This window comes from Cajanus cajan, chromosome 6, assembly GCF_000230855.2.
Source record: "Cajanus cajan strain Asha chromosome 6, NIPB_CcT2T_4, whole genome shotgun sequence".
Taxonomy (NCBI): Eukaryota; Viridiplantae; Streptophyta; class Magnoliopsida; order Fabales; family Fabaceae; genus Cajanus; species Cajanus cajan.
The window spans coordinates 3967642-3991283 of record NC_138522.1 but is presented as its reverse complement, the minus strand read 5'-3'; the positions used below and the strand labels follow the sequence as shown (position 1 = coordinate 3991283).

At 30.5% G+C, this 23642-nt stretch overlaps 3 protein-coding genes across 9 annotated transcripts; 2 read left to right on the top strand and 1 right to left on the bottom strand.

The window, feature by feature from the left end:
* Nucleotides 1-1541: 1541 nt before the first annotated feature.
* LOC109798106 (GDSL esterase/lipase At5g08460) lies at nt 1542-5563 on the top strand. Of its 4 annotated transcripts, none has more exons than XM_029271205.2 (6): nt 1928-2449; nt 2547-2662; nt 3011-3253; nt 3367-3622; nt 3832-4048; nt 4801-5559. In XM_029271205.2, exons 1-6 carry the CDS (start codon nt 2203-2205, stop codon nt 4823-4825), a joined length of 1104 nt encoding a protein of 367 aa, XP_029127038.2. In that variant the 5' UTR covers nt 1928-2202; the 3' UTR covers nt 4826-5559. The 4 variants fall into 4 exon arrangements, with proteins under 4 accessions (XP_029127039.2, XP_029127038.2, XP_029127037.2 ...); XM_029271204.2 differs by having other exon boundaries at nt 1937-2449; nt 2535-2662; nt 4794-5558; XM_029271203.2 differs by having other exon boundaries at nt 1938-2449; nt 2535-2662; nt 4801-5557.
* A 4399-nt stretch (nt 5564-9962) lies between these two features.
* On the top strand, nt 9963-16636 carry LOC109796094 (protein SUPPRESSOR OF GENE SILENCING 3). Of its 4 annotated transcripts, none has more exons than XM_020355723.3 (6): nt 9963-10121; nt 13343-14379; nt 14535-14829; nt 14908-15152; nt 15950-16110; nt 16211-16636. In XM_020355723.3, exons 2-6 carry the CDS (start codon nt 13360-13362, stop codon nt 16407-16409), a joined length of 1920 nt encoding a protein of 639 aa, XP_020211312.1. In that variant the 5' UTR covers nt 9963-10121; nt 13343-13359; the 3' UTR covers nt 16410-16636. The 4 variants fall into 4 exon arrangements, with proteins under 4 accessions (XP_020211312.1, XP_020211314.1, XP_020211311.1 ...); XM_020355725.3 differs by having other exon boundaries at nt 9966-10121; nt 13348-14379; XM_020355722.3 differs by lacking the exon at nt 9963-10121 and adding an exon at nt 10454-10596 and having other exon boundaries at nt 13348-14379.
* A 2372-nt stretch (nt 16637-19008) lies between these two features.
* On the bottom strand, nt 19009-22312 carry SLG1 (Tetratricopeptide repeat (TPR)-like superfamily protein). Its single transcript, XM_020357241.3, has one exon. It carries the CDS (start codon nt 21908-21910, stop codon nt 19283-19285), a length of 2628 nt encoding a protein of 875 aa, XP_020212830.1. The 5' UTR covers nt 21911-22312; the 3' UTR covers nt 19009-19282.
* Nucleotides 22313-23642: the final 1330 nt, after the last annotated feature.

Here is a 23642-nt window from a genome sequence, read left to right as displayed (position 1 = left end):
GAAATTAAAAGTAGAAATTTATTATAAAAATATATTATTAATTTTATTATGCTTTTAATAATAAAAGAATATTTATTAATTTCTGAACAAGTGTCTTAAAATATTGTATATTCAACTTTTTTAAGATTTATCTTTTCGAGTTTCATGATCATATACAATAAATATAATTTTTTTTACATAATTAACTAATAAAAAAATCATTGATAAGAGATGTTACTATAAAAGTCAACTAACTTAAACTACACGGTAATTATGATTAGATGTTAGTATAAAACTAGTTTGCAATCAAATTACATAACTTTTTTCTCTTACTTTTTAAGAGTGATAAGGAAAAAATTGTTAGATACTTAAGGATCACCACTAGTCTATGGTTCTAGTCAATCACTATACAACATGCATTTAAGTTTTTTAATTAATGAGAAGAAACTAATAACATTTGATTATGTCATATAAATGCTAGTTAAGGACCATGAGATTTAGGACTAGAGATGAAAATAGGTTAGGTTAAACTTTTAATATATAGGTTGGACCTATTTTACAAAATTAAAACTTAAGTTTGACTTATTTTCTATCATAAGTTTTTTTTATAGCTTTGACATGACTTATTAATCTATTTTAAACTCTATTTATATTCATAATATTAATTAGACCAATAAATTTAATTTTTAATTTTACTCAATATTATTAAAATTCATATTTTAAAAGAAATATAGTAGAAAAAAGTGAATCATTTTCTGTTAAAGAGACAATTTATTTGTAGACATGTATGTTGATATACACTCATGCAAAAGTCGTAAGTTTATAAATATATAATAGAAAAAAAATAATTGTATAAAAAATATTTTAAACATAGATAATTTGGTCTTGTTTTATAAATTTATTTGTTTTTTTTATATTTTTAATAATATATGTATATTACTTTTTTATTATATTATATAAATAAATTTATTTTTAAAATATAATTTACTCAATATTATTAAAATTTAAATTTTAAAAGAAATATAAGAGTAAAAGTGAATTATTTTATATTAGAGGGACAATTCAAACTTATTTGTATGTTAACATACATTTGATGTTAGATCATAAGCTTATAAACTTATAATAAAAAAAGATAATTGTATAAAAAAAAATTAAATATTGATAATTTATTTTTATTTTATAAATTTATTTGTTTATTTATATTTTTAATAATATATATATATATATATATATATATTAATTTTTTATTATATTATATAAATAAATATGATGACATATAAAGTCTAACAAACTTTTTTTATAAACTTAAGTCTAATCTTTTTATATAAATATTTTTTTTTAAAACTTGACATTTTTATTAAACAGGTCAAGTCAAGTCAAACTTTAAAAAAGATAGATCATAGATCCATATTTAAAACTTGACTTATTCTCATTCCTAATCTAAACTTAATATTAATCATATAAGCACCTAGTATAGTCTTTTTATATAAATAGATTAGTTTAAAAAGTCTAAATTTGATATTTTTATTAAACAGGTCAGGTCAAGTTAAACTTTAAAAAAGATAGGTCATAGGTCCGTATTTAAAATTTGACTTATTCTCATTCCAAGTCTAAACTTAATATTAATCATATAAGTACATAATCTAAAGAATTTATATACTACTTACTTAATATGTGGATCAACTAATACAAAGTTGTTCTAACGTAATCAATTATTTCAAATTCAAGTTTTGGATACACAGTTATTTTAAATATTTGAAAGAAATTTTGTCATCCATAATGATTTTAACTGACTTGAATAAGATTGTCTTTTTATATAAATATATATTTTTTTAAGTCTAAACTTAATATTTTTATTAAATAGATTAGATCAGATCAAATCAATCTTTAATTTCTTATTTAAGATCTAACATTTTCTTATCTCTATTTATGACCATCTATTAATTTCTTATGATAAAAAGGAGTTTAAAATAAAACTATCCAAAAGTGTCTAATTAAACCAAAAAAAAAATGAGCAAGATGGGATGTAAGATGGCGTGACAATACTAAAGATGGCATACATTCAGGAGGCATTCAAGGCAAAAACTAAAAAGAGATCAAAATGGGAGAGAACTCAACATGTCATGTGAAGCACACATGCATATAGACCTTTACCTCCTTACATGCTTAAAATAAAGCTTCCTTCAGCTTAATTTCCAAAGCACCAAGACAAGACTCGGCAAAATGACCCGCTCCCTAGTGATTTATTTTTCACTTTGGACCCTGCTTTTGATACGTTTCTCCACAAAGGGTGTTCTGGGGGAGCCACCATTTTCTGCAATGTTTGTGTTCGGAGATTCATTGGTGGATAATGGGAATAACAACTACCTCATCACCTTAGCAAAAGCAAATTTCAATCCTTATGGCATTGATTTTTCAGAGGGTCCAACTGGAAGATTCTCTAACGGCAAAACTGTCACAGATATCCTAGGTAACTTGCTTCTGCCTTTTTTTTGTCATGTCACCAAAATCATAAAGACACAACTCAAGTTGTTAATTTTGCACTGATATTACAGGGGGAATTGTAGGTCTTCCTTTGCTACCAACTTTTATTGATACCATTAGACAAGACAAAAACATTTCCTGGGGTGTCAACTATGGTTCAGCAGCTGCTGGTATAATGGAAGAGACGGGGCGAAATTTGGTAACCTGTATTCTAAATGCCAAGTATCGAACAATTATACTCATAAAAGAAATATGAATTTAAAATAAATTGAGCTTATCGCATAAGCTATCTTATCCACTCAACTTTTATAAAAGTTTTTTTTTTTTTATAACTTTTTTAAATCTTAAGGTAGATAATTTAATTTTAGAATATAAAAAAGTTAAGAGGTGTTAATGGTGAATATAGTGTTTAAATTGTCAATGTATTATCTATTTTCTCAAAAGTTAAATGTATTATACTTTTTTATTTCCTTCTCTCGGAAGTTCTATCAAAAAGTTTGTGCAAACAAAGCCTTTGTCTTTATTAACTAAGGATCAAATGAAACAGGGAGAATGCATTAGCTTTAGTCAGCAGGTGCAAGACTTTAAAACAACCGTAAGCCAGCTGAAGATCCAAATGGAACCCAGGAAATTGAGTAAACACTTGGAAAATTCACTGACAGTAGTGATCCATGGCAGTAATGATTACATAAACAACTATCTCGTGACTGAGCAATATACATCAAGCTCCCTCTATAAGCCACAAAATTATGCCGAACTTCTCATTCAGCGTTACAAAAGCCAAATTTTGGTAACTAAATTTACTATTAAACATGTATATTGTTACAGATACTAACAAAATAGTACTGCTAATACATATGTAGGGGATGTGTAAAAATAATGAATATGCTGCTAACTTTGCAGATTCTGCATGGTTTGGGACTCAGAAAATTCTTTCTAGCAGGACTTGCCCCACTTGGTTGCATACCTTACCAATTATCCAAAGAATTTGCCCCTCCAGGAGAGTGTAGAACTTATGTCAACGACATAGCAGACATGTTCAATGTTTTGTTGAGATCTCTGGTGGATCAACTGAATGCTGAGTACCATGGTTCAATTTTTGTGTATGGTAACACTTCCGGAATTTTCAGGGAACTGATTAGCAATGCAAAAACATATGGTAAGCAATGTTCAATTAATTTTCATATTAATCATATAAGCACTGCTAGTCTAAAGAATTTTTATATTACTTAATATGTGGATTCACTAATAAGAAGTTGTTCTAACTTAATCGGTTATTTCGGTTTCAAGTTTTGTCATTTATAATGATTTTTGATTAATTGAGTATGAGGATGATATTCAAATGTTATGTGATAATTCTTTACACAGGGTTCACGGTAACTGATAGTGGGTGTTGTGGTATTGGGAAAAACAAAGCACAGATAACATGTTTACCTGAGTTTGTTCCATGCAATGATAGAGACAAATACGTGTTTTGGGATGCCTTCCATTCCACTCAAGCAGCTAACAAAATTATTGCTCACAAGGTTTTTACTGGATCACCTTCTGATTGTTACCCTGTTAACGTCAACCAGATGGCACAAATGTGAGTGCTACCATCTGATCAAAACAAAACTTCAGTGCCTTCCCGTGTGTCAAAAAATTAGTTTTGTTGTCTAAACTTTTCCTTGTTATGAAGAATTGTTCAATGAATTTCAATGTCAAATATAATGATGAATAATAATATAAGAAGATTTGTTATGAAAGCAGTCAAAATGTCCATCTCCAATGATGTAACTAGAAGGTACATTAGGGTGTGGGAAGACTAGCTTGACTCTAGTGATCAATGCGATTTTTAACTTTGAAAAAGTTAATGATATGATGCAGGGGCCTGATTAAGGTTGAACTTAACCAAAACAAGATGAAAGTTTTTTTTTTAATAAAATATTATCAAAGTTGACTCAAAATGAGCTATTTAATTAATAAGGAGATAATAATATTATTAGTTATTTCTTATAGATATATTGTTTGAAGTGTGTGTTTGATTGTAACTAAACAGGTGAGAAATGAATAAGAGAGGAACTCATGGAGGAAATGAATAAGAAATCAATATTAAACTCAAGTTAATTTGTGCACAGAAAGTCACTGCATGTGTTTTGTAGCCTAGTATTATATTAGTCATTAAAACTAAGATTTGTTAAAAAAAATCTCTTTAATATCAAATAAGTTCTTAGATTTAGTTATTTATTCTTTTTTATCATTAAATATATATCAATAATATCATTTTAGTTATATATTTTTTAAATTTTGGACTAATATGATTATTATTATTTTTTTGTTCGTCCCTGGAGTATTCAGGACCGATAGTGATAGCAGTGACTAATCTCCTCGCTACGTTAGAGGCACCTCAAAGTATGGAATAGCTGATCCCAAGATTTAATGTGGCTGCATACACAAGGCAAGATTTGAACCACTGACCTTGCTTAAGTGTGGATCAACCCCTACCGCTAAATCACATTCTTGGAGTTTTTGGACTAATATAATTATCAATTCGTACTTTTAGAAACGTATTTTATAATTTCTTAGTTTCTGGGATTAATATGATTTGTTTTTTAAATTTAGATACAAATTTGTATGTTTAATCCCTAATTTTTAGTATTAAATATTTGATTTCTACTACTTTAAATAATTATTAATTTTAGAAGTTAGTTATTGTTGAAATCATGCAATAATTTTTTGCCCCCCTCACATTTTATTTCTGGTCGTGTCCCTGGTTGTAAAGAAATAAGAATAGATAAAAATAAATAGGTATTGACACAGGAAATAAGCAAGAAGTAGTTATTTGTGACGCATACGAATTTTGTGTCCTTTTTTTTCAATTCAAATCACAAAATATTCCATTTTCTTTTTTGTTTCTGATACTTTAGAAACGGACACAATTGATTTCTCTTGATATATGTTGGCTATTTAAAAATTGTTACAATTGATTTTTTTTAATAGATATTTTCAATTTAAAAACCACCACAAAGCATAAAACCAATTAAAAAGAATCATAATAGATAATAAATTATTGAAACGTATATAAGTCGCGCACAATCAATTTTGATAAGAAAAATTGATTAAAAAGTAATTTTTTTATTTATTTTTATCTTCTCAATCTTCCCTAATTCTTCTTTATTTTTTTCTTATTTCTCTTGAGTCAAACACTCATAATTTCACTCTATTTTCATTCAATTATTTATGTCTTTTTTTATTTTTATTTTCATCCACTTTATTTCTCAATTATTTATCTACCTTTTTTCTTTTAATTTTACAAGACTCAAATGAATCAATCATCCTCCACATTAGCCCTAATAAATCGAATGGCTTTCCTCTTATTGCGCATGAGGCTATTCTTTTAAAAATCTCGTACATTTTTATAAACAAATTATTAAATAATAAACAAATATATATTTAAAATATTGAAAAGATAAAACATATTTAATAAACTGGCAGAAAAAAAAATATTATAAGGAGACTTAAATGTTATTCTATATTATGTGTCATCAATATATGGAGAGAAAAAGACAAACATTCGCGTTGGCACAGTGCAACAGTTGGGAAGGTTTCGGAGTTTTGGTAAACAACTTGGAAAAAAAAATGAGACATTGGTTTTGGTCCCTACATTGTAGGTCGGACACTTTGAGAAGGATTATGAAATTTCTATATATATGGCTGAAATTCAAGTATTTATATGGATTTAAAGAAATTAATTTTTATTGATTATATCAAAAATATGTATTTATTTTTTAATAATTCATTATATAAGAATTCTACAATTAAACATGTTTGACTTACAGTAATTTAAAGATATGTGATTATTTAAAAAATTTCTTAAAAAGTGTGCAAATAAGGATAAAATATACCAAAAAGTCTTGTTGATTTATGAGATCAGTTGTTAATCTTAAAAATAAATGCACATTTCAGAAAAGAACTACTCAATGAGAGTTCTGACTGGTGAAAGATTTTGACTAACGAAGAGTTGTGTAAAATGTCATTGTGTAAAGTATTATGGAGTGAAATCATTGATCTAATATATGTTACAATTGAAATTTTAAGGACGATCAATTCGTAATTTACTTTCGTTTTTTAGTTTGGATAATCATTTTCTTACTTTATGTTTCTATAATTCCTTATTAAAGAATCTTCGTTAGATGATAAGTATACTTGAAATTTATAAATTTGTTTTAATTTTTTTTTCTCTTGTGTGACCTCATTAAAAGATGATTATATTCAACTGTGTCGACTTAGTGTTGTAGGTATTGGACTTACATGAGGAGAAACAAAAATTTATAAAAACACATATAATTTTCATTAATACAAGACATTTTGATAGATAAACCAAGAGTAAAACCATAAGAGATACTAATTTGAAGACATATGTATGAATTTTTTATGTTCAATAATAAACATCTCTCTCAATAGTGATTTAAACCTTAATTTGCTATATTGTAGGAGAGTAATCTTTTCACTTAAATTCAATCTCATTGATTGAATGCTTATTGACTAATATATTGAATCAAGGAAAAAAAAATTGGTGGAATATTTGCAATTAACTTTAGTTTTTTATGAACTTTTAAATTGATGAAATTAGTCTTCCATCTATAAACTTCAACCAACACTGTCTTAAACATTTTGGTCAAGATTTAACCATAATTTTTTTTTCATTGAACATCTCCTTAGAAAATGGTAACAAACTAATATTATAATGAAGGTGAGTAGATACATCTTTTATTTTAATTAAATTATTAGTATATGTTTAAAATACTATAAAATACCCTCTTAATTTTATATATTAAATTTAATAATGATTATTTTTAATATTTACGTTTTTATTCTTTATATGTATGATAATTATAATTATTTATTTTTATTTTAAAAAAAAAAGTCTCCATGCTGATCCATTACTTTCAAAAGGCTTTAAGAGGGTGGGTGTGGCAATTGTGGGCACGAAGTCACCATCACTATTCGACCATTATGAAATCAAGCCTACCATCCTTCTTGGACTTAGTAGGTTTCTTCCATTTTATTTGGTGCATTTTTGTATCATTCAGATTTTGAAGAGCCTACCCGTAAGAACATTACTATCGTGTCAACTTTTAATATTACTTTCAAATCAATACCAAAACTTTTATTTCAATATATTTTTTTAAAATGCCAGTTATTAAAGTTTTATATCATAATAAAATATTGAACATCTGATGATTTTCTTCGATCCTCTCCTATTATGACCACCTAAAAAGAATAATTACAATTTTTTTATCATCTGTGTTTCACAATTTCGTAAAGTTATTTAACTTTTAAAATTGTATATTTTGATATCTAATTTTATAAAATACATACATTTTGTTACTTATTAGTTAATTATATAACGTTGTTAATTGATTATTAATGTGATATATTATGTCGTATCATATATATTCTTTTTATTAGTTTATTAGTTTATGTAGTTTTATAAACTTTCTTTTCTTAAGAGTAATTACGTTACTTTTTTTTTGAGACAGAATAGTATTGCATTGGTCTTCGTTAGAGTATATGATTTAGTTTATTTAATTTAACATTGTAAATATAAATTATATCTTTCTCTCTTAAAAAAATATAAATATTATGCTATTCACTCTTTATATGTTAAAAATATCAAAGATACAAATATTATACTATTATTTTTTCATTATATTAACTTAACATCGTTAAAGCATAATCATTATAAGATTCATAAAGATGTATATTTTTAATTCAATTATTCTTCCAAAAAAAAAATTAAAATATATTTTAAAATATTTATAATTCATTGTCACTCATTCACTTAAATAAAAAAAATTATAAAATATATAATTAAATTCAAATTATTCTATTAAAATAATAAATAAAATAGAAATTATTAAAAAATTATATATATATATATATATATATATACACTCTTATATATACGTCAATATCAATATATATATATATATATATATATATATATATATATATATAATATAAATTAACGTGTATATCTATAAGTATTAAACTATAATAATTATATTTTATTTAAGAACAGATTTTTAATATACATATTTATTTTAAAAAATATATATTTAATATACATATTTTAACATGCATTAATTAAATATAATAAATAATATTTATCATAAAACACTAATTTATTTATATATTATTAAAATTGTATTAATAACATCAATTAAATAATTTTTAATATATAATTAATACTATATAACAAAAATTCTATTTTATTAATTTTTTATAAAAAAATATTACATTATAATAATATTTAATACTAGCATTTGATTTTGTTATAGTTATATATATTATTTTTATTTTGATATATAATTTTAAAAATATTTTTTAAGAATATATATAATTAATTTTATTAAAATTTATAATTTTTAAAATGAAAATTAAATATATAAATTAAAAAATAAATTCTTAAAGTATAACATGTTTGAATTTGTTTTAAGAGAAGAAAGTATTTATTTTAATACCATAAGGGTGGTGCAGTATTTATATTTTTGAGTGAATAATATAAAAAAGTGTGTTGGTAATAATTTTTTTGTTTTGTAATGAAAAGTATCAGAAAATTAAAAAAATGGATAAGGTTTCATAAGTTGGAATCTTTTGAGAGAGAGAGAGAGAAATGTGATTTTTAATATAAGAGAAAAAAAAAATATAATATTCGTATTTCTCGAATAAAAATAGTGTAATTTTCTCCTTTTTTTTTTAATTCATGAAACAATAGACAACATAAACTAAAAGGAAACAAAAATAATATGCATAAAAACTAAAAACAAAAATATAAAGTTAATGAAATTATAAAAACTAAAAAAAGGCATTCAAACCATAAATCAATTTATAAGTTACTCAATGAATTTATAAAATATACGTAATTACACTTTTTGTCACTCATTTTTGGTGAATTTTGTCATCTAACTTTTAAAATCATACATTCTAAACTAAATTTTTAAATTTTTATATATTTTATCATCTTAATATTTGACTGAATGACGTTATTAATAAATTATTAACATAATATATTAATCATTGATATAAAAGACCGATATAATATACATATAATAACACATTATTGATTAATGTATCACATTATCAATTCTTCAATGAATTAAAAAAGTATAATCAATTAATAAAGTGATAATACATATAAAAATTTAAAAATAAAAAAAATAGTATTATGATAAGCTCTAGATTGGTAAGCAAAGATGGACGTTGATTCCCATACATATGTTTCTGTTCAATAGACTTGAAACGCCTGAGAAGTGAGAAGTGAGAAGTGAGAAGTGAGAAGAATAAACCCAACCAATCAGATTCAGAGGCAACAATTCTTGTTTCCTGAGTTGCCGTTGGATGGCTCCTTCGTCCTTAAGTTAATCCGTACGTGCGATATTTATTTATTTTCTTAATCCTATAATCCTATGCCTATGCCTATTTTTATTTTATACTGTACCCAATAAATCACATTCTATTAAATTTTCAAGTCCACACCAAAGTGTACCTATAAGTCCAGACTCCAGACCTTGGTCTTCTTCTCCTTCCTGCACTTACACACTCTCTCTACTCTCCGTGCTGGCGCGTGCCTTTCAACCGCCACCACTCTCCCGCCTTTTCTTCGCCCGATCCTCGTATGATCACTTTTCCTTCCTTTCTCTTTTCCCCATTTCCGCTTTTCTTTCTCTCGTTATTTCCGGCGCCGTCGTTTTCTCACGTGTTACCATTTCATACCTGCATTGCTTCTTGCCTCTTGGACGAGTCTGTTTTTGTAAAGATGGTAAATTTATTCAAACTAAAAGGAAAAAAAGGGAATAAAGAATAAGTGGGTTCATCATCATCATCGCACTTGCCACGTACATGCTTTGCTTTGCTTTGTTTCTTAGGAAGGATTTTGGCATCTTCTTAGGTTAAATTAACCGCATTTCTGTTTTGGTTGGATGTGATGATGCAGAGTAAAAGAAAGCCAAGAAAAAGAAACACTTGGGGTTTCCAGGAGGATACAGCTAGGTTTTAGAATTTTTTATGTGGGTTGGGGGGTTTCAAACTACCTTAATTTTCTGCGGTGAATCTTCCCTGAGTGCATTTGCAAGTGTTGGCATTTCTGCGGTAAAGAAGCATGCTTGGCTACACCTTGTTATGGTTTTGTGGAATTACTTTTTCCCTGCCTTATTTTGTTATGATGTGAAATGTTACATGATGGCAAGCTTCACCTATCTGGAGCTTTGGCTGTTGCGTGTTTTGTATAGTAAATGCTTTCCCCTGCTTGTGATTCATATTAAAGCATTATCCTAAAATGTACACTGTGTTGGTGTTTTATGTTATGTGGTATTACATTGAGATTCTTGCCTTCATTTGCACTGCCCCTTCATTTGATTTATGTAAAAGCATTTCATGCCCATTGTGGTGGTCTTTAGCATTATTACATTGCGATACCTCTTTTTGTAGCAGTACAATGAGATTCCTTCCTTCATGTCTATTGCCCCTGCACGTGATTCATAATAGTCAATATTGCACCCATAGCACCAGTATAGTGACAATGCTTTCCAGCGCACATGCTACCACTTCTGCATGGTCTGTGGTGGAGCAGTTAGTGTCACGGTTATTGTGGTGTGGTTCATGGGCCATTTTTGTATAGAATCATGCCCATCCTTGCTGTTATTTTTTTCCATGTATAAAACCTTGTTTGTTTGGCCCTTCATATGTTGTCGTTTGGTGCTGTTTTTTTGTTGCCTGAAGTGAAGCAGAACATTGTCACGGTTATTGTGGTGCAAATTGTGGCCACTTTTGTGTAGAATTGTTTTCATCCTAGCTGTTATTCTTTCCACTTGCTAAACCTCATTTGTTTGGCCTCTCAAACATTGTTGTTTGGTGCCTGCTTCTATGTAGCCTGTAGTGGAGCAGTTTCATGTCACTGTCATTGCGATGCAAATTGTGGTTACTTTTGTTTTGCATAGAGTCATGGTCATCCTAGCTGACATTCTTTCCATGTAATAAAACCCTGTTTGTTTGGCCGATCGAACAATGTCAATTGGTGCTGTTTCTGTGTGGCCTGTAGTGGAGCATTTGAGTGTTGCAGTTATTGCGGCACAAATTGTGGCTGCTTTCACATAGAATTGCAGCCTTTCCCCTCTGTTTAATCTTTCCAAGTAAAAATCTTGTTTGTGTGGCCCCTCCGATGACGTTTGGTGCCATAAGGTGGACAATATTGGGATTTTGTCCCCTTATTATTTCATTAGAATACAAAACCTATTTTTCTCGCCCAGTTCAGTGTTGCAGTATTGTGGTGCTTGGTGGACAATCTTGTATTTTTTCCCCTCTAACAATGTTGTTTGGTACCATAAGGTAGACAATCTTGGGATTTTGTCTAATTATTTCATCAAAATGCGAAACCTTTTTTTTTTCCGCCCAGTTCAGTGTTAAAGTATTGTGGCGCTAGGTGGACAATCTTGCGATTTCCCCCCTTTTTATTCCATCAGATTACAAACCCCTACTCGGTTCTTTTGAAGACTAAACATTTTCACTACTCTCATTGGTGTCTTCTGTCCGTTCTCTATTCAATGGAAACCATCTGACCCAGAGCTCTCAGCTGCGTTTCTGACGAACCTGTTGCACTCCAGTTAGTTTCCAGCCAACCCACAATCTGTTTAACTTTGGCACACTGTTCTGTGATCTCTACTTTGATCACACATACTTTGAGGTCTTTACTGCTGACATCAAAGAGGGATCTATGTTCTGTTATGTAAATGTGTTTATGTTTTGTTTCATCTTTCTTTCACTGTTGTGTTCAGATAGGTAACTCCATGTTGCCCTTTTTTTCACTGTGGCTTTTATTTTACTCTGATCACTTCCTTTGTGGTCTGTACTGTTGAAATCAAAGAGGGATCATTTTTCTGTTATATATGTATGTTTATGTTTTGTTTTCTCTTTCACTATTGTGTTCACATAGGTAAACTTATGTTGCCCCCTTCCACTTCTTTTTTCTTTGGCTTTATATTTCTCTGATCATATCCTTTGGGGTCTTTACTGTTGACATCAAAGAGATATCTTGGTCTGTTATAAATGTGTGTTTTTGTTTTGTTTTCTCTTACTTTCACTGCTATGTTCAGATAGGGAACCTTTTTTCTTTTATATTTCTTGGCTGTTATTAACTTCTGCATTTGGCTTAAAATTATGATTTTTCAATTATTATGAATGTCTTTGCTTATGGCTAATTTTTTATTTGAGTGCACACACACACACACATACATATATATATGTATGTGTGTGTATGTATATTAAAATGTGCATTGCATTGGTCTCCTTTCTTGCACATTTTGTTGGTCTTTTTGTAGTTTTATTACATTGGGATTCCTGCCTCCATGTGCATTGCCCCTGCATTTGATTCATGTACAAGCATTATCTTTTCACACACATTGCGTTGGTCTTTTGGTATTATTACACTGAGATTCCTCCCTTCATGTGCACTGTCCCCTTCATTTCTCTTGTATATGCATCATCCTTTCACACGTATTGCTGTGGTCTTTTTGTAGTTTTACATTGAGATTACCTCCTTCAGTTATACTCTATTTATGGTGTGGCTCCTTCTTTCCATGTTCTGAGTTCAGAATGAAGTGTTGGTTCTGGTCTTTATTTGAGAATGGAATATGTGAGTGAATGAATTTCTTATAGTGCAATGATTTGCTTGTGTCTGCAACTGTTAGCTAGAGTAAGACTTCCGTTTCTTAAGTTTGAGTAGGTCTTGTAGTTGATGAATTAACTGATATTTTCTTTGCAAGTTCCTTCAGTTTTAGGATTCTTTATGCAGTTTACCTTTTTCATCTATTATGCTTAACTGGCTAAAATAATGATCCAGAACAGTGCACATACAAAATGAGTTCAAAAAGAGGGGGTGGAAGACCTGTAACTTCAGCTAACAATGATATGTGCAAAGGGAAAAGCATATCAGAATATCAGCCAAAACTTGAACAGTTGACTCAGGGTATTGCTGACACTAAGTTAAACTCTGGACAAGATGATGGTGAATGGGAGGTATATGCAAGGAAACCCAAGAACAAAGCTGGAAGCAGTGCTGGAAAACCATGGGGAGGGCCATCGCAAAATTCCAATCCTAGGGCATGGAGTAATGCAGATATGGCTCCAAAGCCAGGCAACCGGAGTCATGGTGGAGTTGGAAGATCCACTGGAAATCCCTGGCAGACACAAAATGCTAACTTTAGGAGACCAGCTGGCAGAGGAAATGGAAGGCCTCAGGTAGCAACAAGTGGATATGAAAGCTACAGTGTGAATCCAAATCCTTTAATTCGGCCTCCCCTCGAGCATGGGTGGAACTGGCAATCTAGACCTGGTGCAATGCAGTCCAATATAACTGATGAAATTGCACTGGAGGACCTTGAAAAGAATGATGAAGATGATGTTGATGGGGAGGAGGAGGATTCTGATGCTTTGGAAGATAGTGATGATGATTTAATGAGTGATGACTATGATTCTGATGCTAGTCAGAAGAGCCATGAGACACGTAAGAAAAGCAAATGGTTTAAAAAGTTCTTTGGGATTTTGGATAACTTGACTGTTGAACAGATAAACGAACCAGAACGACAATGGCATTGTCCAGCTTGTCAAGGTGGTCCTGGAGCTATAGATTGGTACAGAGGACTGCAGCCCTTGATGACACACGCCAAAACAAAGGGATCAAAGAGGGTGAAGATTCACAGGGAGCTTGCTATCCTTTTGGATGAGGAATTACACAGAAGGGGTACTTCAGTAATTCCAGCTGGGGAAATTTTTGGTAAATGGAAAGGCTTAAAAGAAGAAGAGAAAGATCACGAAATAGTTTGGCCTCCAATGGTTATCATTCAGAATACGAAGCTTGAGCAGGATGACAATGACAAGGTACAGTTCTATATTTTTATTGGTGTCAAATGATGAATAACTAGTCATGTCATTTAATATTTTGGCTACTCGTATTTATGGGGCACAACATTCACAATTTTTGTATAAGCTTACTGGTATTTGTGCTAAACTTTGGATTTGTTCTTTGTATTTAGTGGATAGGTATGGGTAACCAAGAACTTCTTGATTATTTTAGCACATATGCTGCTGTGAAAGCACGACACGCTTATGGCCCACAGGGTCATCGTGGGATGAGTGTTTTGATATTTGAAGCCTCAGCTAGTGGCTATCTAGAGGCAGAGCGTCTTCACAAGCATTTTGCAGAGCAAGGAACTGATAGAGATTCTTGGTTCATTCGCCCCATTTTATATCTCCCTGGGGGGAATCGCCAGCTCTATGGATACATGGCTACAAAAGAAGATCTAGACTTTTTCAATAAGCATGCCCAAGGTTCCATTTACTCTTTCCTGGTTACATTTCTTCTCCATAATTGCATTATGCAGATTTTTTGATGTTTATCATATGCAGGTAAATCTCGGCTCAAATATGACCTGAGATCATATCAGGAGATGGTTGTACACCAAATTCGGCAAATGAATGAAGACAACCAGCAACTTATCTATTTTAAGAACAAGGCTGTCAAAGGAGCAAAACATACAAAAGCTCTTGAAGAATCCATTGGTATGATGTCTGAGAAGCTGCGAAAGACAATGGAGGAAAATCGCATTGTGAGGAGGAGAACAAAAATGCAACATGAAGAAACGAAAGAAGAGGTAATACTAACATCAGAATGACTTTATGGTTGTTAATTTTATTGAAAAGTGGTAACTTTGCATATTTGCTTGTGGAATGTACTTATGGGATATTATTTCTGGAGCCAGTGAGTTGAGGTTAGGATATGCTTCAGCTTGATTGTATTGTTGAAAAGTTTTAGCTATAATTTATATTTTTGCAGTACAAGAGTGGATAAGCTAAAGTTACTGTCACATCCTTTATCTTCCCCGTATGAGATGTTTTGCATATAAAAAATGTGATTCATGTATACTTTGAACTTCAGTTTGGCGTGTCATCTGTCAAATTAGCTAGCAATGAATAAGAGATACAGTTGCATATTTGCATTTGTCGCCCACCTAAATGTTATGTTGTCACTCTTGTATCTTTTTCCTTTTCAATATAAGTAAACAAATGAACGAGCAATACTGGTCCTGGGCAAGATTGCATTAGGTTATATTTATCAAGATGGGTTATAATGCCGTAAAAGAAAGGTACAAAACTTGTAAAGATTGTGCCTTGAAAGAAAGGTACAAAATCTTGCAAAAGATTTGGATCTAGGTTGATTGTTTTTGCTTTGTTGTGGAGGTCTGATGCTTACTATTAGCCCAATTTTCCAGAACAATTTGTATTCATTAATAAATTGATTGAATATTTTCATCCAAGGTCAATCTTGCCTTCTTGGTTTTACTATTTTGACTAACCAGTGTTAATTTATTTTCTCTTCAACAAACAAAATTGATTTTCCCTTTAATTGTTACATTTTCTCACTAATGTATCATCTTGTCAATCATGCAAGATGTATATGCAAGAAAAATTCTTCAAGGACCAGATGAAAATCATTCATGAGTCAAGGGATGCAAGTGAAGAAGATTTTGAGAGGAAGCAACAGGAGGAACGTGAGAAGGTTAAGCAGTCAAGTACTACTGGTCCTGTAAATTCTGAGGAATATAGACTCAAGTATGTATTTGTCATTCACATCTAAAATGGTAGTGTTTTTAAAGTGTAAGAACTATCTACATGTGCAAAAAAAACTCTTATTTGATTTCTTTGGATGTAGGGTGGATGAATATTTAAAATTTGTTGAAGTCCAAGATAAAGAAATGGAAAACTTTGTTGCTGAGAAGGATAAACTGTGTTATGCTCATGATGCGAGTATTGCTGCAATGAGGCGTAGGCATTGGGAGGAAGAGATGCAGTTGGAGCAGAAGTTTGACGAGGAACTAGCCAACCTCATGGAGAAGTACTCCCCGTCGTAGAACAAGTCCAATGGTAGGGTGTTGAGAGACTCATACTAACAGATAAGAGATAGCACATCGGCATTCTAGAAATTGAGACTTTTAATACTTGAGTATGCCATTTTCTTTTTTTCAGTACTTGTTTACATTTAGTAATGCATGGAGATAGAATCTTTGGTTAAAACTTGCAAAGGTGTTGTATGTGACTTGTTTAAAAATTTAATAGCAGCAGGGGTTTTTACAGTAAATATTTGATAAATTTTTAAGAATCAACCGCGGATAAATATTTGATTATTCATGGCACTATTGATAATCTTTTGAACAAAGTTGGGGTGCAAGGGAATATCCAAACTACATGGTTAGTCAGCTATTTCTTGAGTTGGCACTGTGCCTTTTGGGCGTACTCTGTCTCTGGTGAATGAATGGCTACCATTGGATTTTTATAACGGAGGCGTAATGTAGCGTCTTTTTTTTGTTCAACTCTATTTTGGGCTTTACTTTTAGAATATAGAGTTTTTATTAATATCTGTTTTGTCATCAATTTTAAAAGAATGCTTAAAAGTTAAGAATTTCAAAGAAAAGGAAAAAAAAAAAAGAACATGTTCCACTCCGGCAAAAATTAGTGGGCCAATTCTTGATAGTTGGCAGCTGCGGCCCAAGATTAGGAAGGCTCTATTATTAGATGTGAAAAAAATTAGAAGGTAAGTTTTTTTAATGTGCTTAGTGTTTGTTATACTCGGCATATTGATTTGTTTATAATGAAAATGGTTGGAAAGACAATAATAATTGATTACAATTAGTTGTAGGAGAATAATTAAAATGTTACAATTTTTTTTAGATATATCGAGCTCAACCAAGCTTTAATTAAGTTATAATAGATATTAAATGTTCCTATTTCTTGATGAAGTGTTTATCTACTTCAATGTATTTTGTTTGATTATGTTGAATAGGATCGTGATTATGCTAATTGTTGACTTATTATCATATTCATAGTAGAGCTTCATTCGAGATAGAGATAACATATAATAGTCTTACATTAAAGTTTTATTGTAATATTTTTTACCGATTAAAAAAAATAAAAGTAGAGCCTTTTCACCGACAAAAAAATAAACAATAGAGTTTTAAATCATTCAATCTTTGACCCATGTTTGTTTAAGTAAATTTTGAGAAGAGAAAAGTATAAGAGTAAATAAAATTTGTGGTTGTTTGGAAGAAGAGAGAAGTGGGAGAACAGAGAAAAGAGGTAGTGGGATACATGGGGAAAAAATCTTTTCATGGACGAAGATATATTACAAAAATTTAATAAAATTGTGACTTACTTAAATAAATAAATAAATATATATATATATATATATATGTATATAATTTACTTCTCTCTTTACTCGAACAAAACATTCAAGAATATTGATGTGTATAAACAAAAAGAAATTCTGATTCCAATGAATTTTGTTTCTTATTATCATTTTTTTCTTTTATCCTTTTTTATAAAGAAGGGTTCTTTTAATAAAAAGTAAACATAAAATTAAAATAGAATGATCTATTATTAATTATTATCCATCTTTGTACAATATTTTAAAAATATTACAAAGTATAAACTTAAAACGGATAAATAAGTCTTTTGAGATAAATTTTAACCAAACCAATGCTTCAGCGCTAGATATTACTGTCACTGCATAATAATCTGCATCTTTGAAGGCTATTTCGTATTTTATACATATAGAATTCCTCTTCCTAGTATTCCCTAAGGTATTGAATAATTCTGTAAATGATCTATAAGTAGATTTCTTTTAAATAACTTCAAACATATGTTCTTACAACATATAAAAGTTTGTTTGAAAAAAAAACGTTTTTATAAATACCTCTAGTAGAAGAAAATAAAAAAATAATAATAATAATTTTTTTATAAGTTAAAATTAATTTATACATAAATAATTTTTTTTAGAGAAGTCAATATAAAATAGATTTTATAAATTAAATTTAGTTTTTAGAAAAACTTATTTTATTTTTCCTATATCTATAAATACTTATGAAAAAATTTTGTTAAACATACTAAATTTTGGCATAAAAATTTTCCTATTTTAGATATAAGTTTCTTAAATTACGGTTTTCTTAAAGTTGATTTTAAGGTTTTATTTATCAGATAATTTCGATCATGTCGTCTTGATATCAGATAAGAAGTCTCACGGTGTCTATTATAAGTTCATGGGAGTTTTTTCTTCATTCCTTCTTATTACAATTCAATGATACGAACTTCTTTGATCAGGTTTTGATCAAACTGTAATAGGACTTGATAAAATGAAAAGCTTTTGTAAAGGGAAAATAGGACTTGATAACTTTGCTAAAAAGAGCATTGTATATTTTATTTTATTAAATTTGATTGTGCGAGGGACAAAGACAATATAGGAAAGTTCAAGTGTCTAATTCATGTACAAACTATTACCTACTGTAAAAAAAGATACCAAACTGATCAGTTTTATTAATGCACTTCATACTTCTTGTCCATTAAACAGCATTCGACCAATTCAAGCCATGCTTTTAGCCGAGCCAACATGGATCCAAACACGCACTTACTTTTATCTTTCTCTCAACCAGGTCATAGACAATTAAATGAGGCATAAAGTGTTTTTGAACTGCAAATATCAGCCATGTGATAATTTGAGTATACATACTAAATAGCAATGAACACATTATCGCTTTATATTCTGTAGTCATATAAATCCTTGCTCCATGAAATAATTTATCTATTGCTAATTCGTTTAGTCTACTCAATTTATGGAGTGGTGATTTATACAAGTATTTTTCATCCTATTGAAAGAAAATTAATTCTTGCTGGGTTGGGTCAACAAATATATCTATAAGATGTGTCTTCACAATACCATGATACATATACAAGATCACGCTAAAAACTCCACGGGTTCTTTAACTTGTTGATCCAATGTATGCAATGTACTGTAAATAATGCTTCTTTGAGGGTGGGAACAGTCTCCAGCCACAAAAATGTTATTTGTTCTTTCAACTTCGATCCAGCTGCATCCAGCTGGTTTTTTCAAATCTCTGTTCCTCATCGTTCTTCTGACTTCCATCACCCCATCCCATCTAGCATCGGCTGCATACAAATTTGACAATACAATGTAGTTTCCTATATCGTTAGCTTCAATTTTGAAGAGTTGGTTGGCTACAACACGCCCCAATTCTACTTCATGGTGGATTTTGCAGGCACCAAGCAATGAACCCCAAAGATTAGCATTGGCTTCAATTGGCAAACTGGTCACAAGAGAGTATGCTTCACTAATGCGGCCGCCTCGAGCCAGGAGATCCACCATACAAGCATACTGTTCCATAGTTGGTTTCATACCATGAAGTTTCTCTATTGAATAAAATACCTTCAGTCCTTCATCGATGCGGCCAGCATGACTGCAAGCAGATAATACGGAAGTAAAGATAATATGATCTGGCTGGATTCCCAACTTGAGCATATGAGAAAAAACCCAAAGTGCTTCTTCACTCATGCCATGCATCGCATACCCACCAATCATTGCAGTAAACATAACCAGATCCTTATCCATACTTGATTGAAATATCTTATATGCGCGGCCTATGACGCCGCATTTGGCATATGCATCTAAGAGGGCTGCTTCAAGGTGAAGATCCTTAAAACAAGATCGAATAATATACCCATGACACTGGCTCAGCAAGTGTAATGATGCCATTTGTGTGCATACTGGAAGGAGGCTCATGATAGTCACTGCATCAGGTTTCATCCCTTGAGCTTGTAACTCGTGGAACAACCCAAGAGCTTGTTCTGAACAATCATTTTCGGCATATACTCGAACCATAAGATTCCATGTAGTAAGGTCTGTCTCTGACATTCCACTAAATATTATATTTGCATCATGATGTGATCCTAAACCTACATAACCAGATATCAGTGAATTGCATGTGACTAGATTCCTTTTCTCTGAGAGATTCTGAAACATTTTGTTAGCATACTCCATGTTACCACATTTGGAATATGCATCGAGTATTGCATTGCCAACTGTTGGTGCAGTATCACTTAATAAAGATCCTGTTCTAATTGAATAGTTATGTATTTCTTTAACCTTTTCTACTCTCGAAAGTGAAACACAAAAACGGATTATGGTCAATATTGTAACTGAGTCAGGTCTAATTCCAAGTTTAAGCATCAAATGTAACAAGCTGAAAAATCTTGAATGATGCCTCTTCTCTCCAAAGGCATCAAAAATAGAATTCCATGAAATCAAATCTTTCCTGAATATCATAGAAAATGTACGATACGCTTCTTCTGAACAACCACATTTTGCATAGAAACTTACTAAAGCATTTCCAACAGCAGTATCAAAAAAAAGGAAAGGATGTCTGAAAATATATGCATGGATTTGTTTCCCCACCTGCAAGTTTTTCAACTGTACACAAGCTGGAAGTATGCTGATCATAGTCACAGAATCTGGCAATAACATATCTAGAGATGTTAAATTACCAAACAGATGCAATGCTTTTAACCATTCACCATTTGATGTATATCCCGCGATAACAGCATTCCAAGAGACCAAATCCCTTGCATCCATTGACCAAAACAAAGATTCTGCTTCCCTCATCTCCCCAACTCTCAAGTAGAAACTAATCAAAGCATTACAGACAGAAACATCAGCTGACAATTCAGGCCACTGCAGAACATAAGAATGGATCTGCCTTCCACAACGGTACGCAACACTCTTATCAAATGATCCACAAACAGGAAGAATATTTGCAACAGTTGCATAATTCGGTCGCGTAGGTCCTTTCACCATTGAACTGAACAACAAAAATGCATCTTCCACCAACCCATTCTCAGCCAGGCCAGCGATCATTGCATTCCACGAAACAACATCTTTGTGAACAATATTATCAAAGACAGCACACGCATCGCGAGACACCAGCCCACACTTTGCATACATTGAGACAAGTGCATTTCCACCAAGGGTGTCTTGCTCAAAACCAGACTTGATAACATACCCATGCACACACTTTCCAGCATCCAGGTCCCCCAAACGAGCACAAACAGGAAGGACAATAGCAATGGTAACAGAACTCGGCATAGCCTCCCCACTCGAATGCATCAACCTAAACACCCTCATCACATCAGCATCACATTTGTTGGACCATGAAAACCCAGACAAAACAATATTCCAAGTTACAGGATCTTGATGACTAATCTGATCAAACAGCTTGAGGCACTCATCAAGCATGCCACACTTGGCATACATGTTGAGCAACCCTTTATTGGTAACCTGGCAAAAACCATGGCCTTGTTTGACAACATAACTGTGCAAAGCTCTGCCCAATTTGGGAGCCAAAAGGATAGAACAAGACTTTAGAATAGAAGCAAGGACACTGTGATCGGGTTTGAAAGCTTCACAACCCTTTAAGCAGTGATGGAAAAGGGACAAGGCTTCATGGTGCCTTGCGTCTAAACATAATCTACAGATGATGGAACCCCATGTCTTGAAATCGCGTCCAAGCATAGCTTAAACGTTAGACTAGCGTGTTAAAACAAAATGATGTGGAGAATGCTAAGGAAAGCTCAACATTTGAGTTCTCAAGTTCCTCTTTCTTGAACGGACGTAGAAGAAGGAAAGTAGTGCTTGTTAACATTTTCACAAACAGTGAGCGTGCAATATGAAAAAGTGGCGTTCAATGCGTTGGTTTGAGCTTATTCAATAGGTTAACAAGAAGATTCTGGTGGCGCGTGTGGCTGAGTTTTTGTTTATATGGACCACCGCCGCTGCCGGAGGGGAAGTGACCACCAGCAGCACCACCTAAATGGGATGAGTTTTCTTTCTTAAGTTGGAAGCGAAAGCTGCGAAACACTCTCCTTAGACTAGTGCGCTCATTGTCATCTTCCATTAATTTTATTTTTCCTTTTGAATAAGTGTAGAAACTCAAATTTATATATGCTAAAAAAAATTCATTATACCATTGTTATTTTAATATAATTAAATATCTATGAATATGGGAATTATATTCTATATCTATCTATATTACATAAAGGGATTTTTTATTTTTATATTTTTTTTTACATTTATAATCTTTTACTATATATTAATCATTTTCTTAATATTATATCTCTTAGGGATAAAATAGAAGAAAAATATGTATATAAAAAATTAAATGTTCACTCTATCAATAGCAATTACTTACTTATTTTGTAACCATCTTTTATTTATATTTTTTGTTTAAGATTATTTTAATATTTTCTAATTATAGATTATGCCATTTAATTTAAATGTTGTAACTTTTTATTTTTTTTAAACAAAATTTATTAAGACAATACCTCTTTTCCACTTGTAACAAATAATTTAAATTATGTATAAAACGAATAACATTTTTATAATTTTTTTTCCAGAGAGTTTTGAGGGATAACTTCATATATCTAATTCAGTTTTTCTATGTCATGATTATTTATGAATTAAAGTTAATATTTTTAAAATAAAATATCAATAAATAAAAATAATATTATGTTATGATATAAATTATTTATCATAAATTTAAAATATAAATTATATATTTTAAAATGTTTATTTATTCAAAAATTTAAATATAATTTATATATACAAATCTAGTATTTTTTATATTCATAATTTATTTTAAATTTTACTTATACATAATAAATATTTTACATGTGTATTACATATGCTAAAATACTAATTATTATTAATTATTGATCAATTTTAAAATTTTATTAAAATTTAATTTAAAGATGGCTAAATTATATTTTTGCCTTTTATCTTATTTTTTATATTCAGTTTGAGTTTTTTTTTTTTATAATCTTTTTTAAGAGAAACAAAATTAACTCATATCATTGATAATGTGATAAATAATACAAGGAAAAATATGACTAAAGTCACAAAGACCAACTTGAGATTAGGTTGCCTTTTCCAAATTATGGGCTACCAAGTTTACTTGCCTTGGAATAAAATTCATCTCATGGATTTTTAACATTTAATAGGAGCTTACATTTACTAATGATTGACCAAACTTAGAGCAATCATTTAAATGTTTATTCAAACAACTTATTACACGTTGGCAATCTATTTTGAATAAGATTTCTTCCATATTTAGTTTTAATGCTCGACTGACAGATTCTTGGAGGGCAAGAGCTTCACATTCGTATGGTTTTGAAAGAGGAGAGAATTTTTGTGTTCTAACTTTACAAATTGTTCCTTCATGATCACAAATGCATATCTTGACGTTGAA

Excerpts from the sequence above, each read along its gene's own strand:
- LOC109798106 (XM_029271203.2), top strand. The coding sequence starts at position 2,203 with ATGACCCGCTCCCTAGTGATTTATTTTTCACTTTGGACCCTGCTTTTG. Across the intron at positions 2,450-2,534 it reads AACTGTCACAGATATCCTAG|GGGGAATTGTAGGTCTTCCT; the intron begins GTAACTTGCTTC and ends CTGATATTACAG. Across the intron at positions 4,049-4,800 it reads GTCAACCAGATGGCACAAAT|GACCGATAGTGATAGCAGTG; the intron begins GTGAGTGCTACC and ends TGGAGTATTCAG.
- LOC109796094 (XM_020355722.3), top strand. The coding sequence starts at position 10,513 with ATGTGGGTTGGGGGGTTTCAAACTACCTTAATTTTCTGCGGTGAATCT. Across the intron at positions 10,597-13,347 it reads CAAGTGTTGGCATTTCTGCG|TGCACATACAAAATGAGTTC; the intron begins GTAAAGAAGCAT and ends GATCCAGAACAG. Across the intron at positions 15,153-15,949 it reads ATGAAGAAACGAAAGAAGAG|ATGTATATGCAAGAAAAATT; the intron begins GTAATACTAACA and ends CAATCATGCAAG.
- SLG1 (XM_020357241.3), bottom strand. The coding sequence starts at position 21,910 with ATGCTTGGACGCGATTTCAAGACATGGGGTTCCATCATCTGTAGATTA.